The 23,158-nt window shown below is 40.4% G+C and overlaps 1 protein-coding gene across 1 annotated transcript in view; it reads right to left on the bottom strand.

Moving 5' to 3' along the window:
- XYLT1 (xylosyltransferase 1) overlaps positions 1-23,158 on the bottom strand; it is a 221,702-nt gene that overhangs the window by 6,814 nt on the left and 191,730 nt on the right. Inside the window, exons 7-10 of the mRNA XM_075285507.1 lie at positions 21,992-22,168; positions 15,147-15,409; positions 11,496-11,691; positions 386-719 (exon numbers count right to left, since the gene is read on the bottom strand). Coding sequence (XP_075141608.1) covers positions 386-719; positions 11,496-11,691; positions 15,147-15,409; positions 21,992-22,168 — 970 coding nt within the window. The remainder of the gene's footprint in view (positions 1-385; positions 720-11,495; positions 11,692-15,146; positions 15,410-21,991; positions 22,169-23,158) is intronic.

The following is a 23,158-nucleotide window of genomic DNA, read 5'->3' as shown; positions in this document are numbered from 1 at the left end:
CTTTAAATCTATTGTTATTATAAGATATTTGCCAGCTGGTTCTCCTGCTAAGGAGGATTAGTATTGCATTAGCTCACAGCAGTCGCCCAAATATGCTCACAGTACACAAACAAGTCTGATGGAACATAAAAGGGCTCCCCGAAACATAAAATAAGGAAAGCGCCAAGCAGAGGTAATAGGACACCTGCATAAAAACTCCAGAAATTCCTATAAAAACAGAACAATTTGTGTTGATATAGACTGGCCATTAATATGTGGAACTCCAGGTGCATGATGGGAGTTGTAGTTTCACTATAACTAAAGTGCCATAGATTAGAAACTACCACCCTATAACAGTTCAGCTGTAGTCTAAATCCATGCCACATTCAACGATTCTTACACTTACCACTTTTAATGGGCTGCCGATTGGAAAAAGTAAGTGGACTTATCAGAAATCTAGTTTCGGCAACAGGAACCCAGTGATGAAGAACTCGAATGGTCCAAATGCCAGGTCTGAGCGGCAGGTTCAGAGGAGGCTTGTAATGAGTAAATTCTGCAGTGGATTCAATAAGAATATCGTATGTCGCAGCGATGACATTTACGGGGTCGATCCACACAACAGTAACCGTTATATTGGGCCCTTTTCCCCATTTCTGCATTGCAATTGGCTCATCCATAGGCCCCATAATGCCACCAAAATTCCGGAATATTCTTTCTTTTGCATCCCATTCGGTTCCCGCCTAAGAAAATTTGAAACACGTAATTAGTTTTATATACAAAAGACAAGTAATACAGTGAAATAAAAGTTATTATAAAAATATAGAAATGATTCACCATCTATACAAATTCAAATAAGGCTCACGTTAAGTCTGTACAGTGCCCTATACATGAGATAAGAAATTTCTTCCATCTGTTTGTTATTGATAAACATTATTTATACCAGAACATTGTTTTATATTTTCTTGTGGATTTCGCAGAATAAATCAGCGCAGTAGAAATCAGAGGTTTATTGTGTTAGGTCGCATTAGGGTGGATGGCGAGAAATGTGACCTGGCTGCTGGTTACTATTAAGTTATATACACAGGATTTAGAATCTAGGAATTTTTCATATAAAATGGATACTTGAATTTCAAAGAAAATGTTATGATACTAAACATATTCTCATAAAAATGATATATAGCTAGATTATACTCGGGTGGCCGTTGCTGTGTCTTTTTCGTCAAAATCAGACCAAACTGCGGAAGATATGGGGAAGCTGACAGTGGGTTAGGATTTATTGATAGGGTTGCAAATATACGGAAATTACAAAACAGCAGCAAAAGAAAATCCTGGCCTGTCTGGCACTTACTAAACATTAAACAAGGCAAACAACGTCCAGCAACCCTCTGCTCATACATGTCTCTCGCACAGTCTTTCAGAGAGAGAATGTCTTCTCTTAGCTTCTCTTAAATACCCGCCCTCTCTGAATTATCTAATTAATTAATTAGCACCCGAGGCCCTGTGTCTACTTCACATAGGAGAAATACACTCACCGGCCACTTTATTAGGTACACCATGCTAGTAACGGGTTGGACCCCCTTTTGCCTTCAGAACTGCCTCAATTCTTTGTGGCATAGATTCAACAAGGTGCTGGAAGCATTCCTCAGAGATTTTGGTCCATATTGACATGATGGCATCACACAGTTGCCGCAGATTTGTCGGCTGCACATCCATGATGCGAATCTCCCGTTCCACCACATCCCAAAGATGCTCTATTGGATTGAGATCTGGTGACTGTGGAGGCCATTGGAGTACAGTGAACTGATTGTCATGTTCAAGAAACCAGTCTGAGATGATTCCAGCTTTATGACACGGCGCATTATCCTGCTGAAAGTAGCCATCAGATGTTGGGCACATTGTGGTCATAAAGGGATGGACATGGTCAGCAACAATACTCAGGTAGGCTTTGGCGTTGCAACGATGCTCAATTGGTATCAAGGGGCCCAAAGAGTGCCAAGAAAATATTCCCCACACCATGACACCACCACCACCAGCCTGAACCGTTGATACAAGGCAGGATGGATCCATGCTTTCATGTTGTTGACGCCAAATTCTGACCCTACCATCCGAATGTCGCAGCAGAAATCGAGACTCATCAGACCAGGCAACGTTTTTCCAATCTTCAATTGTCCAATTTCGATGAGCTTGTGCAAATTGTAGCCTCAGTTTCCTGTTCTTAGCTGAAAGGAGTGGCACCCGGTGTGGTCTTCTGCTGCTGTAGCCCATCTGCCTCAAAGTTCGACGTACTGTGCGTTCAGAGATGCTCTTCTGGCTACCTTGGTTGTAACGGGTGGCTATTTGAGTCACTGTTGCCTTTCTATCAGCTCGAACCAGTCTGGCCATTCTCCTCTGACCTCTGGCATCAACAACGCATTTCCGCCCACAGAACTGCCGCTCACTGGATGTTTTTTCTTTTTCGGACCATTCTCTGTAAACCCTAGAGATGGTTGTGCGTGAAAATCCCAGTAGATCAGCAGTTTCTGAAATACTCAGACCAGCCCTTCTGGCACCAACAACCATGCCACGTTCAAAGGCACTCAAATCACCTTTCTTCCCCATACTGATGCTCGGTTTGAACTGCAGGAGATTGTCTTGACCATGTCTACATGCCTAAATGCACTGAGTTGCCGCCATGTGATTGGCTGATTACAAATTAAGTGTTAACGAGCAGTTGGACAGGTGTACCTAATAAAGTGGCCGGTGAGTGTATACCGCCCCTGCACAACCAATCCTTTACAAGTGTCACTTATATGGCGTTATATTTATATTATTCTCTACATAAACTCTTTAAAGGGAACCTATCCACACCTATGTGATACAAAACCATTTAAAGATCCTTTCCTGTTCTTTGCTTTGCTGTGCAGCCGGGGATAGGGTCAGCAGAGAACAGTAGTTTTACATAAAGTTCTATCATAGTTTCGGAGGCCTAGATAGACAAAGATAAGACTCTGTATGTCTATCCTGTCAGTAACTGATTTCTGGAGGAGAATGACTGTAATAATCTATGATATTTATCTCTCAACTTCATTTCTCTCGCATTCATTTCATCATACTGTGAGAAGGTGACAGGCAAAGTGCTGGTTCCCGCTATATCAGCCCCAGATTCCTGATTTATGTGTGGTCCAGGGCAGGTCTGGAATAGGTTTCAGCCCTAAGTGTGGGTCATAGGCTTCTTACTGGCCCATAAAAGGCTGCAGAGCCTGCACTGCAGGGCAGATCCTGGGAGGAGAGGAAGTGCTGGGTCTGTCCTGACACTGAGAACATTGTGATACAGCACAATGTTGTTTTGGTTGATTTGTGTGGCTGGCAGCAAGCCACACACACAGGTAGGGCTATTTCACATGGGCACGGATTATGGCGCTAAATCCACGTCATAATCCGACCCCTCACAATGGTGGTCTATGGAGACCATTAGCGTTCTTTTTTCCTATAGCGGCATGTTGCCGCTAGTGGAAAAAAGAAGTCAGTTGCTCTTTCTTCAAGTGGATTCCACGGCTGAAACAGCCGCAGCGTCCAACTCGCGGCAGCAGCCTCCGTATTAGGCCCATTCATTTCGGCCTAACCGCGACGGGATGCTGTGCACTGCAGCGGCTGCTGCGACGGAATATGCACAGGCAGATTTGCGTGTGAACTAACCCTTAGTATTTTCTGTTTAGTGGCGCTCAGATGAGCAGGATTTTGTTTGATGTTATTTTGCCAGAAGTTAAGGTAGTATTTTATTTTTCTCATTTTTTGTGCCTGATGTAAAGGTTTATTTATTTTGCTGTTTTTCTTAAATACACCAGTTTTGCTGTAAGATTTGTGTCCCTGTCTATGACTGGTTGGGTCCGCACCACTTTTTTCTACCGAGCTACCTTCCTCACAAGGCATAAAGTATTCATGTTCTACTGTACTGCCTATACAGACAAACGAGGAATATTCAGCCATCACCTCCTTTCCCACATTTGTATTTTTATTTTTCATGTTTTTACTTGATGATTTTTTTTTGGTCATTTTTAATACCAGTTTTGGTCAATTAAATTGATTCATTTGATGAATTACATACATATGATTATTAGTAGAGGTATTAAAGAGGAAGGGTGTGTCTCCAAAATGGCAGCCTTAGGGGAATGTTTAAAAAATTAAAATGTCAACTATTTCTGTGGCACTTATTCTTATTTTAGAATTAACTTTGGCTTACTTTATAGCTCAATGATACCTGTTCTCTTTATCACATGACCCCACAACTACTCTCTGGCCACGGCATCAACTGGTAACAACACCACAGCCAAAGATTAGGCAAAAAATGTTCAAAAAATAAAAAGTATCCTAACGCCGCTTCCTGACCCTCACTGTTTTATAATATTTTTCTATGAGGATTCCAGTTGATGTGAAAATAATTGACAAAAGCAAGGGACAAAAAATATCTTTACTTGTTTGTCCTTATTGATCATTGTCTATGGAATTCCCTAAGGAAATAACCACAGATAAATAATTTTATTACAAAGACTGGCAGCTAATTTGATACTGCAGGGCTGAAAACATGAGAATGGATGGAGAGATTTTAGAAAACAGTTGTGGTCCCTATGGAATAGTGTTGTGAGCGGAGTGTATATTGTAAGCTGTAACATGTCATTAGATGGAATAGTGTGATGAGATTTAACCTTGACTAGCATTGATTAAACAGTGACCTCCTAAGTATAGTCAATACAGGTCAGTGTGTAAAGTGTGATATATCAAATAGTGCATAATGCATAAATTAATTTAGCCCCATGATAGATGTGATGACATTGAGTACATTGCACTTGATAAAACAGATTCCTGAGCTAAGCTTGAAGAGACTAAATTGCCTAAAAGTTGGCTGTATACAATAATTTCAACATAGTAGTAGTGATGTGCTGAGCTTAAGAAAGGAAGATAAATACAATAAAAAGTGGAGAGGGGCTTGCTATGCTACTATGACTTTACGCATCACTAGTTTCTGAAAATTGGGCAATCTAAGACCAGATTCATGTGTACTCAAGTTGATGTGTATTAAAGGAGGTTTCCCGTTCTCAGGAATTCTATCTATACTGCTACTGCTTATGTAAATTGGAGTTTTCCTAAACACATTGCTTTAGCAATGCTGCTTTGTTTGCCTGTTATATTAGAGTATTCCTCCTACAATCAGTTCAGCTAATAGCAGTTTGCTGAAAGAGGCTCAGACAGTGTCCATGATCTCTCTATGTCAACACAAAGATAACCTTGAGTTTACTGCAAGACCATTTTCTCTTCTGCAGAATGTATGTTTGCTTTTCTCTCCAAGCCTGTGAAATGTAATATCGACTTATACTAGGTTCACACAAGCATTTGACTTTATGAAAAATGGAAAGCTAACCCGCTTAGAAAGCAGTTAAACCCGCAGACCCCATAGATTATAATGGGGTTCATTAGGTTTCTGCTCAGTTATCGCCTGAAAAATGCGGAGCATGCAGAGAAAAAGTTCCTGATTGCAGGACTTTTCTCTCCACATTTTTAAAGACGGGTTGGGAATGGAAACCCCAAATGTATATCAAGTGCTAGTGTGAACCCAAGCTTACTGTGTATATTGTTTGTTCTGCATTCATATTACACATCATAATAAATCATTTCTCATGGTAAAGGCAATGTCTATATCTAATGAGGTCTTTCATAGTGTCCTGTTTATCAAACAGTCAAAGCCCTGTGGAAGGATACAGAACAGCAAGCTAACTGCTGAGAGAGGGGGATGGAAAAACCGCTATAATTCCTCAAGAAGAAATTACGCTAGGTTCACACCTGCGTTCAGGTCTCCGTTCTGTGGTTTCCATCTTCTGCATGCCAGAAGACGGAAACCATAGACCGGGTCCGGCCATGAGCGGCGGTGAGGTTTTATGCTCTCCGCCGCAAAACCATTTTTTTTTAAAACCGGACACAGAGTACTGCATGTACTGCGACCGGACAGCTTTCAAACCCATTCAAATGAATGGGTGAGAAAGAGTACTGCAGGTTTCCGTCTCCTGCCTCTGTTTTGTGCAGGAAACGGAAACCTGCAGAACGGAGACCAGGCGCAGATGTGAACGAGCCCTTATCTGTGCTTCCAACTGACCAAGGCAAGATGGCATCAAATTCCTTAAGTAAGAATTACCAAATGACTATAGGAATTTGTACACATGACCTTCTTCCTCAAAAATCTGCTCCACAAATACTCCTAAGTTATCCATTAGAAAACCTCAAAATCATCTCCAAAAGCTGCTGTGTGAATGTACCCTAACAATGGAAATTCCTTGCTCACATCTGAACCCACAGGTGAGACAGACAAAAATCAGATTCATTGAGAAGATCCTTAGTCTCCCATGTATTGAGGAAGTAGAGGACATAAAGGTGGATGTGAAGTGCATACAGCTGAGGCTCAGGAATGAACAAGAGCCGTCATAGTCCATTGTAGTGCACACAATAATAGTATTCTCTGCTTTGGACAATTCCTACTTCTTAAAAAGGTCCTTTGATAATAGGCAGAGTACAAAGTGTCCCCTGCAATCCCTGGCATTTTTACTGTAGCACTGTCTATGTGTAATGCAGTACCAATCCTCCAAAACAAGAGACACTCAACTCTGTTCAACAAAGGACTCCATTGTGCTAAGTCCAAATTTCCTAATAGGGTACATAAAAGAATGGTTTTATAAAATGGACAAACTATTTAACAATTGTTTTTGTTCAGGAAAATCAGAAGAGAACATCCGAACTTTCAGGGGGTTTCTGAAAGGAGGGCTGTGGAGTTGGAGTCGTAGTAATGTAGTAAGAATCAGACCATTTTTAATGTAGAGTTGAAGTCAGAAAAATTTTCCAACTCCAGATTATTCATGCTGTATAATGAATTAGATGCATAGCTTCTTTCATTGGAATTCCATCAATAGCTTTTTTGGTAATTTAGAGGAATTTTACTGCATTTACCTCACCATAGCCGTCAGAAATTTATGAAAGAGTCAGGCTGTGGAAAACTAGAGACTTGATGGTCTGGCCAACTGACTACACCGCCCTTCCTGAAAGTGTTACAACCCAAAGTAAAACATGTTTACAGCAGGTCGGAAAACCCTGTAGAACTGCTGTATGTTGACTATCAATGGTCAATATAAAAGTCAATACTGATCTGGATTCCTTCAGGCTAGAATAACAACAAGCTTACACCCCAAATGACGACTTTAAACTGTAGCTCCATGAAGCCATCTTACATTACATGACCATCAGCCATCTGTATGACCAGTAAGAGTTCTGCTTTAACCTTTCTTGAACCATTTTATATTTGACAACAAGCCATTGATGCTATTGTTAAATGATAGAAATAAAAGAGAAAGCTTAGAAAAACACTAACATTACATTTCACAGCAACAACCCTAACATCACGGACAATACACTGAAATATCATTCTCAGAATTGTTCTCTTGTGTGTAGTCTATCACTCTATCCAGATGTTACTACATGTTATCCTGGCCTCTGATTCTACAGTGTTAAGTGTCCCCTCTCTTATTGCTCTGCTTGTGTAGCTTTATACTGATGAATCAGCTTTGATCGATAGAGATATATGTCTCTCCAAGACAAGAGACTGCTGTATATATATAGCTGTGTAAGAAGCTCATCGAATAACTCATGTACTACTAATACATTAAAATGCAATTGTGATTTGGTTTTGCTTCCCTAACTTGTAGCATCCAACTATTATTGCTGGGAAAAGCCAAGTCTGCACTAAAAATGTACCACAAAATGCTGGAATATATGGGAATTTGTACTGTCTGAACATTGGTCAAACTGACTAAGAACAGTTCATAGGTACTAAAGTTGACATGGATTAAAACCTATGGAGAAAATGACCTGCACCTCCAGCTGATCAAGATGATGTCAATTTCCCTGAGCCAGAACCAGCAGATGACTATGAGTATGTTCACACGATCTTCCACTACTAATCCTCAGACAACCACTTTGTGGTATAGAAATGTACAAAGCTGATGAAAGAATACTGTAGTGCCCACTACACAACCACTCCTCCAAGACCTGAGGATTACTGAGACCGGTGGCTCCAGCTTTAAGACCTCCATTAAGATATGTAAGTAGTTCAATCATTGTCTTGCCTTGGTCAGTATAGAAATATAAACTAACAAGCTTAAAGAGCGCTACCATTTTGACAGTATTCATGGTCTGTGCTCAGGTTAAGGCCATCAGTATGCAATCAGTTAGGGTCAGACTTTCATTGATCAGCACTTAGCTAGGCACTATGGCCTCTTCATTGTCTACAAGGCCTTCATCTACTTAGTAGATGTAGCGCAGGGTATTATAGCTTTGGCCTTTCTAAGCGATGTGGACCATACACTGCTGCAACTAAGTAGATGGCAAGCAAGTACATGGACCAATGTAAGAAAGGAAGAGGTTGCAGTTCTCTTTTTTTCTTCTTTATCAGTATGTCTTTGGCGTCTGAAGGAAACCCATGCAAACACGGGGAGAAGACACAAACTCCCTGCGGATGTTGCCCTTGGCACAATTTGATCCCAGGACTCCAGCGCTGCAAGGCTACAGTGCTAACCACTGAGCCACCATGCTGCCTGGTAGCACTTGCTCAAACATCCTGGCCCCTTCAAGCAATGGATCGGGGGGTAGGGGGGAGCAGGGAGTCCAACCACCAGGGTCTGATATCAGTGATACCACAACAACCAAAGATATGTGGCCATGAATAATTGAACAATGATAGGTAAAATACAAAATATTTATTTAGTCATATATCATAAAATGACAGCAGATGGTAAAGAACATGAACCGGACAACACAACACTAGAGAAATATACAAGGCAGGTGAGAGTATAGATAAATATCATACATAATATGTCATAGAATGTATAATTGCAGACACAATAGGCAAAACAGGTACACACATTCAAATCTTATGCACTTATGAAATCAACCAGTAAAACACTGGACAAATGGATGTAGATTAGAAAAATAGTAAATCGATATATAACTAATTCCAAAAACAACCACCTGGACATATAACTGGCTCCTTCAATAATATCACCACAACAAGTAGCAAAGACTAAATGATACCAAATGGTATCTAGGCCAAATAACACGGAGTAAATACATATACCCACTATATCTGTTTGAATAACATGCCCATAAGCCAAATTAAAGTGTATATGCCTAAGTCAAATAAAGAGCCAGTGTAAGAGCCATATATCCCCAAACATTAAAGGGTTAAGTACCTGTAGCCATATCTGCAACACTGCCACACCTGCCCTGAAAGAGATGCACCACAAATGCGGGTACCCGGAGGGTCGCCTCAACGCGTTTCGCCAGACGGCTTCCTCAGGAGGCTGATATCTGATATCAGTGATATCCATATAATTAAGGATAGGCCATCAATATTGTACAACTGCGATCACATGCATTAAAGTCATAGAGATCTCTTTCTTTAATATAATTAGGGCCCATGGACAAGAACATATAGATCCTATAGTGCTTCAACAGAATCCTATAGTTGCATACAATAGATACTACAGTCATTCTATGGGAGGATGAGAGGCACTATACAGCTTTACGTGAAACGTCTGCAGATCAGTAAAACACACCCATAGGACTCTGTGCACACACCATACTTTAATTCTTTGATAATGGACAATTCAAGAAACTTTTTTTAAAAAAAGTCAAACTGTTTCTAACTCCCCAGCAGAGAGACGCTTTGTAAAAAGGTAAAGTATCCTCAACAGTAAGAAAGAAATGAATGTAAAAAGTGGGAAAAATTACTGCGGTGATAACTTATCACTTCAGGGAATTAAAAAGTCAACTAGCAGACACTTTGATAAACAGCACTAACAAAGCATTCATCTCCTTAATGGAACATTAATGTCTGGGATTTGCCACACACACCAAAAGTCTGAGTTCTACATTGGTCTTTCTTAATTGCTCAATCACGATCGCCATTTGTTATGTTGGCCACATTGATAGAAAAAGAATGTGCCCAATTAATTTCCGGTTGGTACAGAATACTAAATACGTATATCATAGCACTGTACATCATCCGCCATTTGTTGGCTTAGTGCAGGGAAATAAGGTTTAACTAAAATATTCATCCTCAAGTTAATACTTTTAGAACACCCACCTGATACCATGCAGGAGACGTCCATTGTTTGGGTTAAACTAGTGCCATGTCCACTTTTTACTGTCTATCTTTTCAACACAGTCCCTCATGTGACCTGATCTGAGGAATGCATGTCATAGAAAACTATATACTTACAAATATATATATATATATGTTTTATCGATTTTTCTATAGCTTATTCTTCTTCCAGCGTTACAGAATATAGGTTTGAGAAAAGGCCAGCTTTTCCATTAAATGGAAACCCAGAATGACTCTATCACTGGAGACCAAGCAACGCTAACCATCCTTTTTAGCTAACGCTCACAACTTCCCAAGACCCAACCAAACATGAAAAGAATAAGGCCTGGTTCACATCTGCGTTTGCTATTCCTTCAAGCAGCACTTTTCTCTCTGCAGGATTCGTGTGGACCCCGCACAGAAAACACACGGACCCCATTACCTTCTATGGGGTCTGTGTGTTTCTTTGCTAACCACTTTTTAATTTGTTCGGTATTCTGTTCAGGGGTCCCCAAGCGGACTCCCGGAACAGAATACCGAACGCAGATGTGAACCAGGCCTAAGGAGGAGATGGACCACTATATTGTAGCCATCATTATTTGTAGGTAAATGTTAAAAGTTTATCTGCAAACTGGTTAGAAGGATAATGTAACAAGAACAGAGAAAGCAGCCCTTTACTTAGCTTGGGATCTTTACTATGTTGGAATTCCCATGCCACAATGTAATGTATGATAGACAATTGGAGTGGGTTGGGGTGCGGCCATCCATTACTGCATGACATATTAAGATGGCAACCACAGCAGAAAAGTTCTGCCATCTGGGTTGCTTTGTGACCTCTGTTTGTCCAAGCCCTCTGAACCAGGACTGTGGAGTCTAAATTAGAGTTGGAGTTAGGGATAGTTTTGAAAAAAAGTTACCGACTCCAATAATATTGTAAATTATTTTAAATTATATTATTCAATTATGGATATTGTGTAATGAATTCGATACATAGTTTGCTATATATTAAAATTCCATAGTAATGTCATCACTGGCTCTTTCCATCCATTAGAGGAGCCTTACTGTTCCTGTCTGACCATTTAGGAAGGAGTCGAAGCAGAAATCAGAGTCATACTGGGAAAAAAAAAAAGAAGAGTCGGTGCTTTGGCCTCCTGACTCCCCCGCCCTGCTCTGAACCTACTGGCACTTCCACAGGTCATAATGCATCTTACAACCTTGAAGACAGACTCGCAGACTGGTAGATACTGTGTTTCTATGTGTTTTTTTTTTTATATGTCTTGGCTATATGACAGTGTCACGCTGAAGTCTGAGATCTCACAGTAAAATATATTTCTTCTGTTTATCTTTGCTGTTAACTCACCTCAGAAAACTGCAGCCTTCCGAAATCACTAGTAGGATTGGCAATCTTAAAAACTTTCTTTGGCATTACCCAGGTCTCCAAAGTCTCAAGTTTACTGACTGCGAGATTAGTGGCATGATGTTTAATAAGGAAACCCTGGAAGCGGTCAGCGAGAAAATAAAGATGGACTGACACTGGATGGCCCATGGGATAGTACCTAAAAAGAGGAAAAACAGAATGAGAAAAAGAAAAGAAGGTTCAGTATCTGCTAGTAGCAGACATTAATCTTCCTTAAGATTGAACTGTAGTGTTACAGAATGTGTAGCCATATGGCCAAAATAATGTAATATTTCAGTTTAAGCCTTATTTACAGCATTTTACAATATTTTAAGAAAATTAGACCGTCTTGAATGCAAAAAAGCATTACTGTTTTACCTTGTAATCCAACAGTGATCATGGGTTTGACTAACTACTGACTAATACAATAGTCCCTCAAATTACAATTGACAAGGCCTTGTGTACATCCCAGATTGGGCAAAGGCTAGATTTTGTACCAACTGGTGTGGGTACCAATATACAATTTGTGCAACAAGCCATGGGGTTGGTTATGACACAGCATGGCCTAGTTAGTTTGGTGACCCTTGTGTCCTAGGTGATTGGTTGATGTGACTGGTCTCGAATCCATCAGTGCTCCTAAGTCATTTGTTAGGATGTATTAGTACGTTCATTTTTTACCTTCGCATTTTCTAGTGATATATTTCTGCCCATTAAATTTCTGCCTTCCATCTGCTTCATAAGGTGATTTGTGAAGCAGATTCTGAACAGATGTGTCGTATACTAACAGAGTAACTCAAAATAATGAGAAGAAACTAAAAATCTGCAGATATTGTACACTTCCAGCCTAACAAGCCCCCGTAAATATCTTTCATTAGTTCATAAAATAATGCTGCAAAGATACGGAACATCTGGACAGATTTTTTTATGTCTGCCATGTCTGAACAATGCAGAGCAGTCAGAATAAAAACAAGACTGACACTGATGGACTCCGCAAAGACGCTACAAACAAATCACCGCAGCCAATATAAGCAGGATCCCACCTACCACACAGAATACTAACGCGCCTTGTTTTTTATTAGCATGTGTGCGGTAAACATTTACTCTTGGAATATTGAAGCAAATTTCCGCCAGTAAAATAAATTACGGGAAAATCCCAACCGTTTCAGGACAGATTTTTATTCCCAGTCTGCCTCCTGCCACGCATAAGAATTCATGCCAGTAAAGTGACGCAGGGATCAATGGGGTGTTTGACTCCAGCGTGAATAGGAATTTGTTCAGGACAAGGATGTGGTATTGACGCCCGGTTCCCCTCTCTTTAGATATGCCGCCAGACAACAAAGTTGTTGATGTGCAATTGAAGGGTCTTAGAGAGGCTCGTAATTGCTACTATGGACAATAGTGTTAAAGTGGCTATATCTCGGCAGAATTGTTTATATTATTGAGCTGACCTTGGTGACTATGCGTGTAATCTGTTAGAGCGTTCCTTTTAGCATCCAACAAAAACAATAACTGTTCTGTTTATAGATTGTGTTATTCCAGTAATATACTAATGGATATCTGCCTTGTTTATTCAAGCTGAAGATTATCGCTCTACGGGCATTCTTCACCAATGACATCAGCTACGGAAATGATTCTGTAGCACCAATATTGATATACGCAGGCACTAGGTTTCTGAACCATCATACACTAATTTCAATTAAAGATTCTGCTGAACAAGGGGTTTCAGAGTTAGTTATATGAGTCTGGGTGAAGTCTGTCTGAAAAGCGTTGACAAGATTTGTAAGTTGCAAAATTAAGAATGAGAGTGACTTCACTTAAAGAGGACCTTTCATCAGATTAGGCACAGGCAGTTCTATATACTGCTGGAAAGGCGACAGTGTGCTGAATTCAGCACACTGTTGGCTTTCCCGATCTGTGCCCGGTGTAAAGCGCTATCGGTCCCAGTACCGTAGCGCTTTACAGTCAGAAGGGCGTTTCTGACACTTAGCCAGGGACGCCCTTCTTCACAGCAGCGCCTATCGCGCTGTACAGTGTGAGCGGGGAGGAACGCCCCCTCCCTCTGCTCACAGTGCTCGTCCATAGACCAGTATTATCAGGAGGGGAGGAGACGTTCCTCCCCACTCACACTGTACAGCGCGATAGGCGCTGCTGTGGAGATGGACGTCCCTGGCTAACTGTCAGAAACGCCCTTCTGACTGTAAAGCGCTACGGTACCGGGACCGAAAGCGCTTTATCCGGGGCACAGATCGGGAAAGCCGATGAAGCCGATGAATTCAGTGCACTGTCAACTTTCTAGCAGTATATAGAACTGCCTGTGCCCAAATCGGTGAAAGGTCCTCTTTAACCATTTACTGATCAGTTAAAGGGGTTGTCCAGGATTTAAACTAAAAACTCCTATTTTTAGGATATACTAGAGGCTCAACACCTTCAAATACGACATGCACCCTCTTGTGTTATATGCCCCGAGCATTTCGTGGTAACTGGTAGCTCTAGTTGTCATACTTGGCTCATCTCTAGTCTGCTCTTTAATCTCTATTCAATGTGGTCCTCTTTTACAGAGTTTGGGAGAATGAGCTGGGTCACTGTTTCTCCATCCAGGAGAGCGGTAGGTCCACATAAGTTGTCTATCTCCTGCCTAATTCAGAAAACTAATTATAAGCTCTTCTTACCATGGTACAGAACTTCCCACCAGCTTAATAAGCAAATTCCGGAGAATCCCTTCACTGCAGAATGGCATTATTTCAAAAAATTGGTAAGTGGCCCACAAAAACCTATCAACACTTCAAGGCTGGATTTAGATATATCAGTACTATATGGGAATTTATTAAACCTGTGGATGGACATAATTGATAAGATGTTTTTATACTTTGAGCACCAATCCAGTTTCCATAGTCACTTAAAAAAATTGCATTCACAATGTTTTTGCCCAGTCTGGTGTCACAGTTGATGCCCTGGAGTCCAGAACATCTCTCATAAAAAAGCGCCCATTCAGTTCCTAATTCCCATAGGCATGTATTCGGTGCCTTTTTTAACTCAACCTCTGACCTCTGAAACAGACATAATGTCTTTGTGAGATGACCCCTGCAGTGCTTAAAAAAAAAAAAAAAAAAAAAAAAAAAAAAAAAGGAAAATTTTCTTTTTGGGGAACCAAATGCAAACAAATCCATTTTCCTGACCTCTCGTGTCCTATATGTCAAAAAACCAGTAAGATAGTATGAACAACAGTGCTTACCATGCAAAAAAATCTCTAAAAAATATAGACTTAAAAAAAAAAAGAATATATGCCCTTGAGTTTGCCTTTTTTTGTCAGGTTAAAGCTGTGATATGTTGCAAAAACAAACATATCCATCAATATCACAGTATAATAGGCAGTTTTTATTAAATTCAAGAGTCCGTAAAGGCTAGGTGACAACCAATTCATGAGCTGTATCAGGCTTTACCCACTATTACCTGACACGGATGTAAAAATATTAAAAAAATATCCGAACAGAATGCTTTTGAACTTGACAGAAAATCATAAGGTTTGGCTGGAAAAGCTTTAGCTTCTTGTAGTAGTTTCTTTTTTTTATCTATATGGTAAGAATATTTGCAAAAAAAGACAAAACATGAACATACCGGCAAGTGTTTTCTCCATCAGTGTGAAGAGATCCCTCAGCTCTTTTGAGGCCCATGCGGGAGAATGAATGGAACATGGTCAACATAACGTCATTAATACTGTGGATGCCGTCTGGTTCATCATACAAGTTCTCCCAGTATGATCTAAGTCCCGGTGTACCCGATGGGTAGTTGCCATACAGATAGTAGTCTAGCTGCCCGATTATTTCTTGGTTGACTGCAGCTTCAAATTTCCGAGCAAAAAAAGTTGGTCTTGCAGTTTGCTGTAATAAAACAAAACAGAGTATATGTACTGTATTTATCTGATGCCTTCCAAAATGTACTGTGGCATAGGTGATGATCACATCCATTAAATCTAGAGCCTGCTGACCTGGATATACATTGTAAGGAGGTAAAAGAAATGTACATGCAAAAAGTTCTAAAGGTTTGTCCAAAGTGTGACCTTTAATTCCCCTATTTTATTGCTTTGAAGAAATAAAATCCACCTATCCACTTCTTGCTGCCTCCAACTCAAAAACATCTACCGAATCCTTTCCTTCCTCACCCCTGAAACCACTAAGATGCTCGTCCAGGACCTCATAATCTCCCGCTTAGACTACTGCAACACCCTTCTCCATGGACTCCCAGCTAACACCCTCGCCCCCCTCCAGTCCACCTTAAACTGTGCTGTCCGTTTAATTCACCTCTTCCCCCGATCTTCATTGGCTGCTCCCCTCTGCCAGTCCCTCCATTGGCTATCCATAGTCCAGCGAATTGAATTCAAGCTACTAACGCTAACATACAAAGCCATCCACAACCTGTCCCCTCCATATATCTCTGACCTAATCCCCCGCTACCTGCCCATACGTAACCTCAGATCCTCCAATGACCTCCTACTCAGCTCTGCTCTCATCCGCTCCTCACACAACCGTCTCCAAGATTTCTCTCGTGCATCCTCCATACTCTGGAACTCCCTACCAAGACACATAAGACTGATCCCCACAATCACAGGCTTCAAGAAGGCCCTGAAGACTCACCTATTCAGGAAGGCCTACAACCTTCAATAACACTATCACCGCACTGCCATCTGTACTGTCTCCCCCCTCTCCTTCTGTCTCTATCCCCCTTCCCTCATAGATTGTAAGCCCTCGCGGGCAGGGCCCTCTACCCCACTGTGCCAGTTGGTCATTGCTAGCATTATATCTACCTGTATATTCTGTGTACCGTATGTAACCCCCAAATGTAAAGCACCATGGAATTAATGGTACTATATAAATAAACAATAATAATAATAATACTCTGCTATTACTAAAATATTCCAAAAGGTTTCCAATCTGTCTTAAAAATTGCAAAAGTATCACCCACAAAGCAACGTTTTGGATGTATTGTTCCTTACTCAGTACATTTTTGTGTCCAAAAATGACCATCTACATTGACAAATATACAGTATACATATGCACACAGTGTGACATTTAATCGACTTCCTTCCCCCGAGTACGTAGAGTCAAAGAAACAAGTCTCTGTGTACTTACTTAACATAATTACAAACAGTAATATCCAACTCATTTACCACATTTCCAAGAATATGTTGCTACAACGTAAGATGGTTTTTCTTCCCAAACACGCATTGATTATATTACTTGGAACTAATGTTTCCTGGCTGACTGGATTTTCTGAAAATTGCCATAATAGACACCAGTCATAAACAGACACACAAGACGCCATTGTTTACTAATGATTACAGATAAAAATTCAACGCATAGACCATTTATGGGCAAAAAAGACAATATTATATGTATGTTTTAAAACCACATAGACGCCTTCCTGACATCTATTTCAAAGACTTCCAATGAACCACTAGCATTCGGTCCGGTTGTCTGAAAGTGCGCTCTACAGTATAACCTTATCCTATGAAGTACGAGCATAGAATTATACAAAAATGGTAAGAAACTAATTAAAAATGTTACTTTTCCAATAACTAGGAAAACACAGTCATGCCCATTATACCTTGCCCTAAGTGTAAGAACCACAGTACTACAATTATCTATTTTATTTCTTAATTGGACAGTAAAGTAAAATTACCATAGCAAGTTGCGGGCAAAGGGGTAAAACGCGGAGCTCTGGCCCTATGTCAAACCCGTCATTAAATTAGCCATGTCTGTTCTTTATTGGGTCTCTTACAAGTGTACTACATATGAGTGATTTTCAGAATGACCCTTTCAAAAGACGGTTTATTGGACGTGCACTGAATGCACATCATCACTAAAACGTGAAATATCAAACAAATAAATACGGTATCACATTTGGGACATTTTTTGACTATAACCTCAAACTTAAAAGAATTTAGAGTAATCTGTCTTCACATATGGATTATAATCATACGCATGGATGTATGCATGTGCTGGGTCCGGGTAAAACGGCACAGACAGCACATGGATGATCTGTATGCCAACTGTGCCTCTATAGCCCCATTCACTTATTTCAGTAAGCACGGTATTGGATCTGTTCTGAGTTTTCCTCTAGGGTACATCCATGATACAAATGGGTCTGTGTCTATTCATACAATCGAGTATGTTGGCCGAATGGCACCCGAGATACCTGAATAAACAGAACATGTTCCACATTTTCATGGCTCCCACTCTTGGGACCACTTTCATAAACCCAATGCACCCATTGAAGTAAATGGGTCCATGAAAAAATGGGTGTCACACAGATGCTGCACTGCACTGAGTCTTGGTTTGGATCTATGAATGAGGCATGACAAAGCACACGTTCATGTTCATGGAACCTAAGAAGGGGGTTTCATAACTATAGCATTAGAACCCATTTTTTGGGCAGTTATAACAAATCTATGGCTCCAGCCTAATCTCACTCACTTTTCTTGGCAGGAGAAGAGAAAAGTCACAAGTGTTTAGCTCAAACATGATGTGCGCCAATATTTGCAACTTTTATATGTAAAAAGCTGGCATATAACAGGCAATGAATTCCCTCTATTGGGGCTTTGTGTAGGTTATTAATGGCAACCAAGTGACTGACACTCGCGACACACTTTAAGGTTTTGTTGATATGTTGTTGAAACCAATACCAGGAACTGAAAAAAGAGAAGTCCTGTCTAAACCTTTACATGGTTTGTTCTCAACATTCAATAACTGTATCGACAAAACCTGAATGTCCTTCCCCTTCCTTCCACAGCACCTGAGCAGTAATATAAACCTAATGGCTGCTGTATGGCTTGTGGCCACAGGTGCTCTTCTTCACATTAGTAATGCAAATTGCAGCTGGAAAGATGGCTTTTACTCCAATGGATATTAAATATAATGTTTTTTCCATACGGTATTGTGTTACATTTTACTGGACGCAGCATGTTCTTTTTAACACTAAAATCACATTTCCCATCCAAATGACTCTATGGGGCACAATAAACCAGACACTAAATGTATCACTCAATCACGGTCTTCTTAATGATATTGAACTACTATCTTTCATTTGTACTGACTCTGTGCAAAAATCAGTATGCATATTAAAAAGGTTTTACTGAAAAGGTATGTACACTAAGGCGACTATTTTATCCACCACCACATCTAAAATATATGAAAATCCCCTTTCATAATAGCTTTGCTAAGTAATTTTCCTATTATTTCTGTCCACATTATCTATACCAATCTACATATCTCCAGGAATACTGACTACAAACAAAACGAGTGAAGTCTGAACATGCAGCCATGGGTTAGATAGTCCACAGGCCCCCGGTCTTGACATGCAGATATGTCCTCTAGGCCTCTGTCTGGATAATATATCTATCTACACTCTTCTTTCTACAATATGGAATACATCGCTCCGATGCTATGCCACACAAAGGAATCCAGTAAGAAACACAAACCAAGTGGTTGGGAGCCTATAATCTGTCTATACAGTGGCATCCATTGGAGGAATGAAGATGTTGGCAAATCGTCTAATAATTCCAACCCAGTGTAAAGCTGAGGCCATAGATTGTGGAAAAGCTGTGTTGTTTGTTTCACATTTTGGGCCATTTTTTATACCAAAGCCGGGAGTGGATTTAGAAGAAGGGAAAAGTATAAGTGTTTCCTCTATATCTCTCATTCCTTTTGAAGTTAGTTTTGTCTCAAAAACACACAGCAATATCTACAACAAGAAAGCAGCTTGTCTTCAACGTGGGACTTCAGCCTTGCACTAACTTCACATGACAGTGAATAATGGCCGTGTGACATTCGTTGTAACAGACTGTAAAAATATAGGTTGTCCTCTTTTTGTGTGTTTTTACAAATCCTTCCATAGGTTACAGTTTATGGAGGGATCTGAGAAAATGGCCACCCCTTGGGTACAAGATTGCCCATCTTTTTGTACCTTGGTCATCTGAATGTAGCCTTACTCTACTCCCTCTGCCCCCTTCGTCTATTGGCCACAAACTGATGACTACAATTTCAGACTATTCGGGGTTTTTAATCAGTAACCATGGAGACACATGGGCCTGCTAAGGGCTGTCGCAACGTTCCTAAAAAAATGGCCGCTGAATTGCTCTCTTTCCATCCTCTAATTTTGTTATTCCTACTGCTATACTAACATCCTTGTTATACTTGTACATCCAAAACACCATGGAAAATATGTATTCACTTTCCTACAAACATGATGCTCTTTTATTATTAAAATCTCACTATGTAAAGGTGGATTTAGCCCCAACCACAGGGGCTTGGTATTATTACATTCAGTCACCAGCATTTCTTGAATATTTTACAGAATATCTGATGTAGAGAATATAACTCAATACTATATGACAACATTGATCTTGGAGCGGCAATAAGTCTAGACAGCAGCAGAAGATCATCCCACGGCTTGAAGTGAAAATCAAAACTGGCCTTCTTCTGACCTTTGGTCAACATCTTATCTGAAGGCGCCATTTTCCTATCCAAGAAATATCTCTAAATAACTAAGAATATTACATATGGAAAGAACAAGTTAAGGCAAAACATGAAGTCTGCCAGATGTAAAGGAGTATCCAAGGTCTGCCACCTAGTCATCAACAACTTCATACACCGGTTAATGTTATGACCCACTCCCTAAAGAGGAGGTCCCTGACCTCATGTACCTTGTGAGTCACAGTTATAACTGAGTGGTCGTCAGGAGTCATATTTAGATTATTAACATGGACTTTAAAGGGAGTCTGTCACCAGAATTCAGCAAATCACCAAAGCCCCTCAGATAGATAGGTTAGGGTCACCTGAATCAAATGGTGTTTTACCCCTGTGAACTGGTAGCTTCTTTGCTGAGAGATCACTGTTTTTGACAATATGCAAATGAGCTCTTTGGTGCATCCAGGGTAATATCCTTGCTGCAAAGAGCTGATTTGCATATTTACAAACACAGAGATATCTTGCCAATGGAGGTACAGATTGACAAGGGCAGTTGACTGCAACCTAGATGTGGGATTGGGCTGATATCCTGTGCTCTGATGATAGGCTCCCTTTAAATATGGTGAATCAGGAGAATATGTTCCTGTGCAGAATGTGCAGCGTTCAGTATACATATCGTACATTAGGACCTAAGTGTAAAATGTTCTGTACGACCTATAGCTTTTAATTATGTCTAGACAATGCCAAATACATCACAGAAGAAGGCATTGATTTCTACTAGGACTATTGGCTTTTCAGAGAAGTGGATATTGTTTGCAGCAATTACATGTCGGCCAAAACCGGCCTCTTTTCCCATGTGAGAAGATCAGTAAAGGAATACAGCTTACAGACAAAGCGTACCCAATTCCAGTGAAATGGTAACTAAATACTCTGATTACTCAGGACATTTCGCTAATAAAAGAGCAATAATAAAATAGCTTGTTTGGCGTCTTCAGCGAGATATCTTTTATTGGTCAGTTCATGTTAGCAACAGTCTGGCTGATGTCCATGAAAATCCTGTCTGCTACAGGAGCTAAGCTGTTGCTGCTTCTTCACGACCTTCGCAAGTGGATGCAGAACAAATCAAGGTCGTGGATGAGCTGATTCTACATTGATATATCTCAGCTGAAAGATAAATGCTGTAGACTAGACCTGTCCAACTCTTGCCTTTAGTTGTCAAAACATCCATTAAGTGCGAACATAAATTCATTCCCATACAAAGCTTGCTGAATGTAAATGATGTTTATTTGCATACATTTAATGCTCTTGCAGCATGCTGGGCACCTCTAACAAACAGACAAGGATTTTTAGAGGAAGCTCGGCAAGTCATTGCCATGAAAGTCTTTGACAATAATTTTTGTAAAGTGAATCAAAGCCTTAACAATGCACATACAGAGGATTTATAATCCAGGTATATATGAAGCCGTGAACGACACATTCATACTAGACTAGACTCTGTCTAGCCCATCTCCAGCTTCACAACCATAAAACATGCTTACCCAGAAGACCATGGCATGGGACATCAAGGTCTCCTTCTTCCAGGTATGCAGCGCTATGGGGTTGGTAAGTCAAACCTCTAACTCTGTTTTTCTACATAAGGAGGCGGTCCTATAAGTGACTGATAACCTCCCCCTATAACTGCAGAATTAGATAGCTGTCAATCACTGATAGCTCCGCCTCCTTGATTTCTTACTATAAAAAATAGGAGATTTCAATGGATAAATGACAGGTTATACTGAATCTTTTTCCACAAATGATATATCAATCTGCTCAGCTCCTCCTGCTCTATAACATGCTGCCTGCGGATTGTACTGCATTTTCCATATGACAGGTCCCCTTTAAGACCGACAATGAATTAAGAATAAACATTTTTACATACAATGTACATACATACATATATCCAAACCTGAAACAACAGGGAAATACAAATGTAACAGATATTATAAAAAAGAGACATACCTGAAAGCGGTGAAAGTCAGAGGGCTTGAAGTCATTTGGAGAGCAGCCACACCAGTCAACAATGTGTTTATATTGACATTTGCAGCCTAGTTTTCTATTCCAGTTAGTGATTCGCAAATTATTATCAACCATGGTGTCACAATAAGGGCTGTTCTCCAAAACAGTATGAAAGAAAGACTGAAATGAAAAAGGAAAAAAAATGTTTAAAGGTCGGCTAGTCAATAAGACTCAATCAAACACAAGAAATGAACTGGAAAACACCAAATACTCTGGATGAAAGGCCACCTAAGAAAACAGCAATGGAAATACTTTAAGCTTTAAAGGCATATTCTGCGGTAAAACTCAAAAAATGTGTTCTGATCAGAACAGTGGTATTCCTATGACCAACCCTCTACGCATCTAACCCATAGCCTCATATGGTGCTTCAATCTGGTGGTGCTAAAAGAAAGCCCCATAGGATTGAGTAATTGCCTACCCATTATACTCTGCCCTCCACACAATACAAATCATGGGGGCATCGACCCATGACAACTTTTATTAATGCATAGTCTGAATGCAGCTATTAAGATTTTTTTTCTTATAAGAGTGTATCTTCAGGACATCGTACTGTACACATGACCATATTAACTAAAAGTGTAACAAGGCACCCAGAGAGGTACATACTGTACACAGGACCATGTTATCTGAAGGTGTAACAGAGCACCCAGAGAGGTACATACTGTACACAGGACCATGTTATCTGAAGGTGTAACAGAGCACCCAGAGAGGTACATACTGTACACAGGACCATGTTATCTGAAGGTGTAACAAGGCACCCAGATAGGTGCATACTGTACACAGGACCATGTTATCTGAAGGTGTAACAAGGCACCCACAGAGGTACGTACTCTACACAGGACCATGTTATCTGAAGGTGTAACAGAGCAGCCGGAGAGGTACATACTGTACACAGGACCATGTTATCTGAAGGTGTAACAAGGCATCCACAGAGGTACATACTGTACACAGGACCATGTTATCTGAAGGTGCAACAGAGCACCCAGAGAGGTACATACTGTACACAGGACCATGTTATCTGAAGGTGTAACATGGCACCCAGAGAGGTACATACTGTACACAGGACCATGTTATCTGAAGGTGCAACAGAGCAGCCGGAGAGGTACATAC

This window comes from Leptodactylus fuscus, chromosome 8 (assembly GCF_031893055.1).
Source record: "Leptodactylus fuscus isolate aLepFus1 chromosome 8, aLepFus1.hap2, whole genome shotgun sequence".
NCBI lineage: Eukaryota > Metazoa > Chordata > Amphibia > Anura > Leptodactylidae > Leptodactylus > Leptodactylus fuscus.
This window is presented reverse-complemented; position numbering and strand designations above follow the sequence as displayed.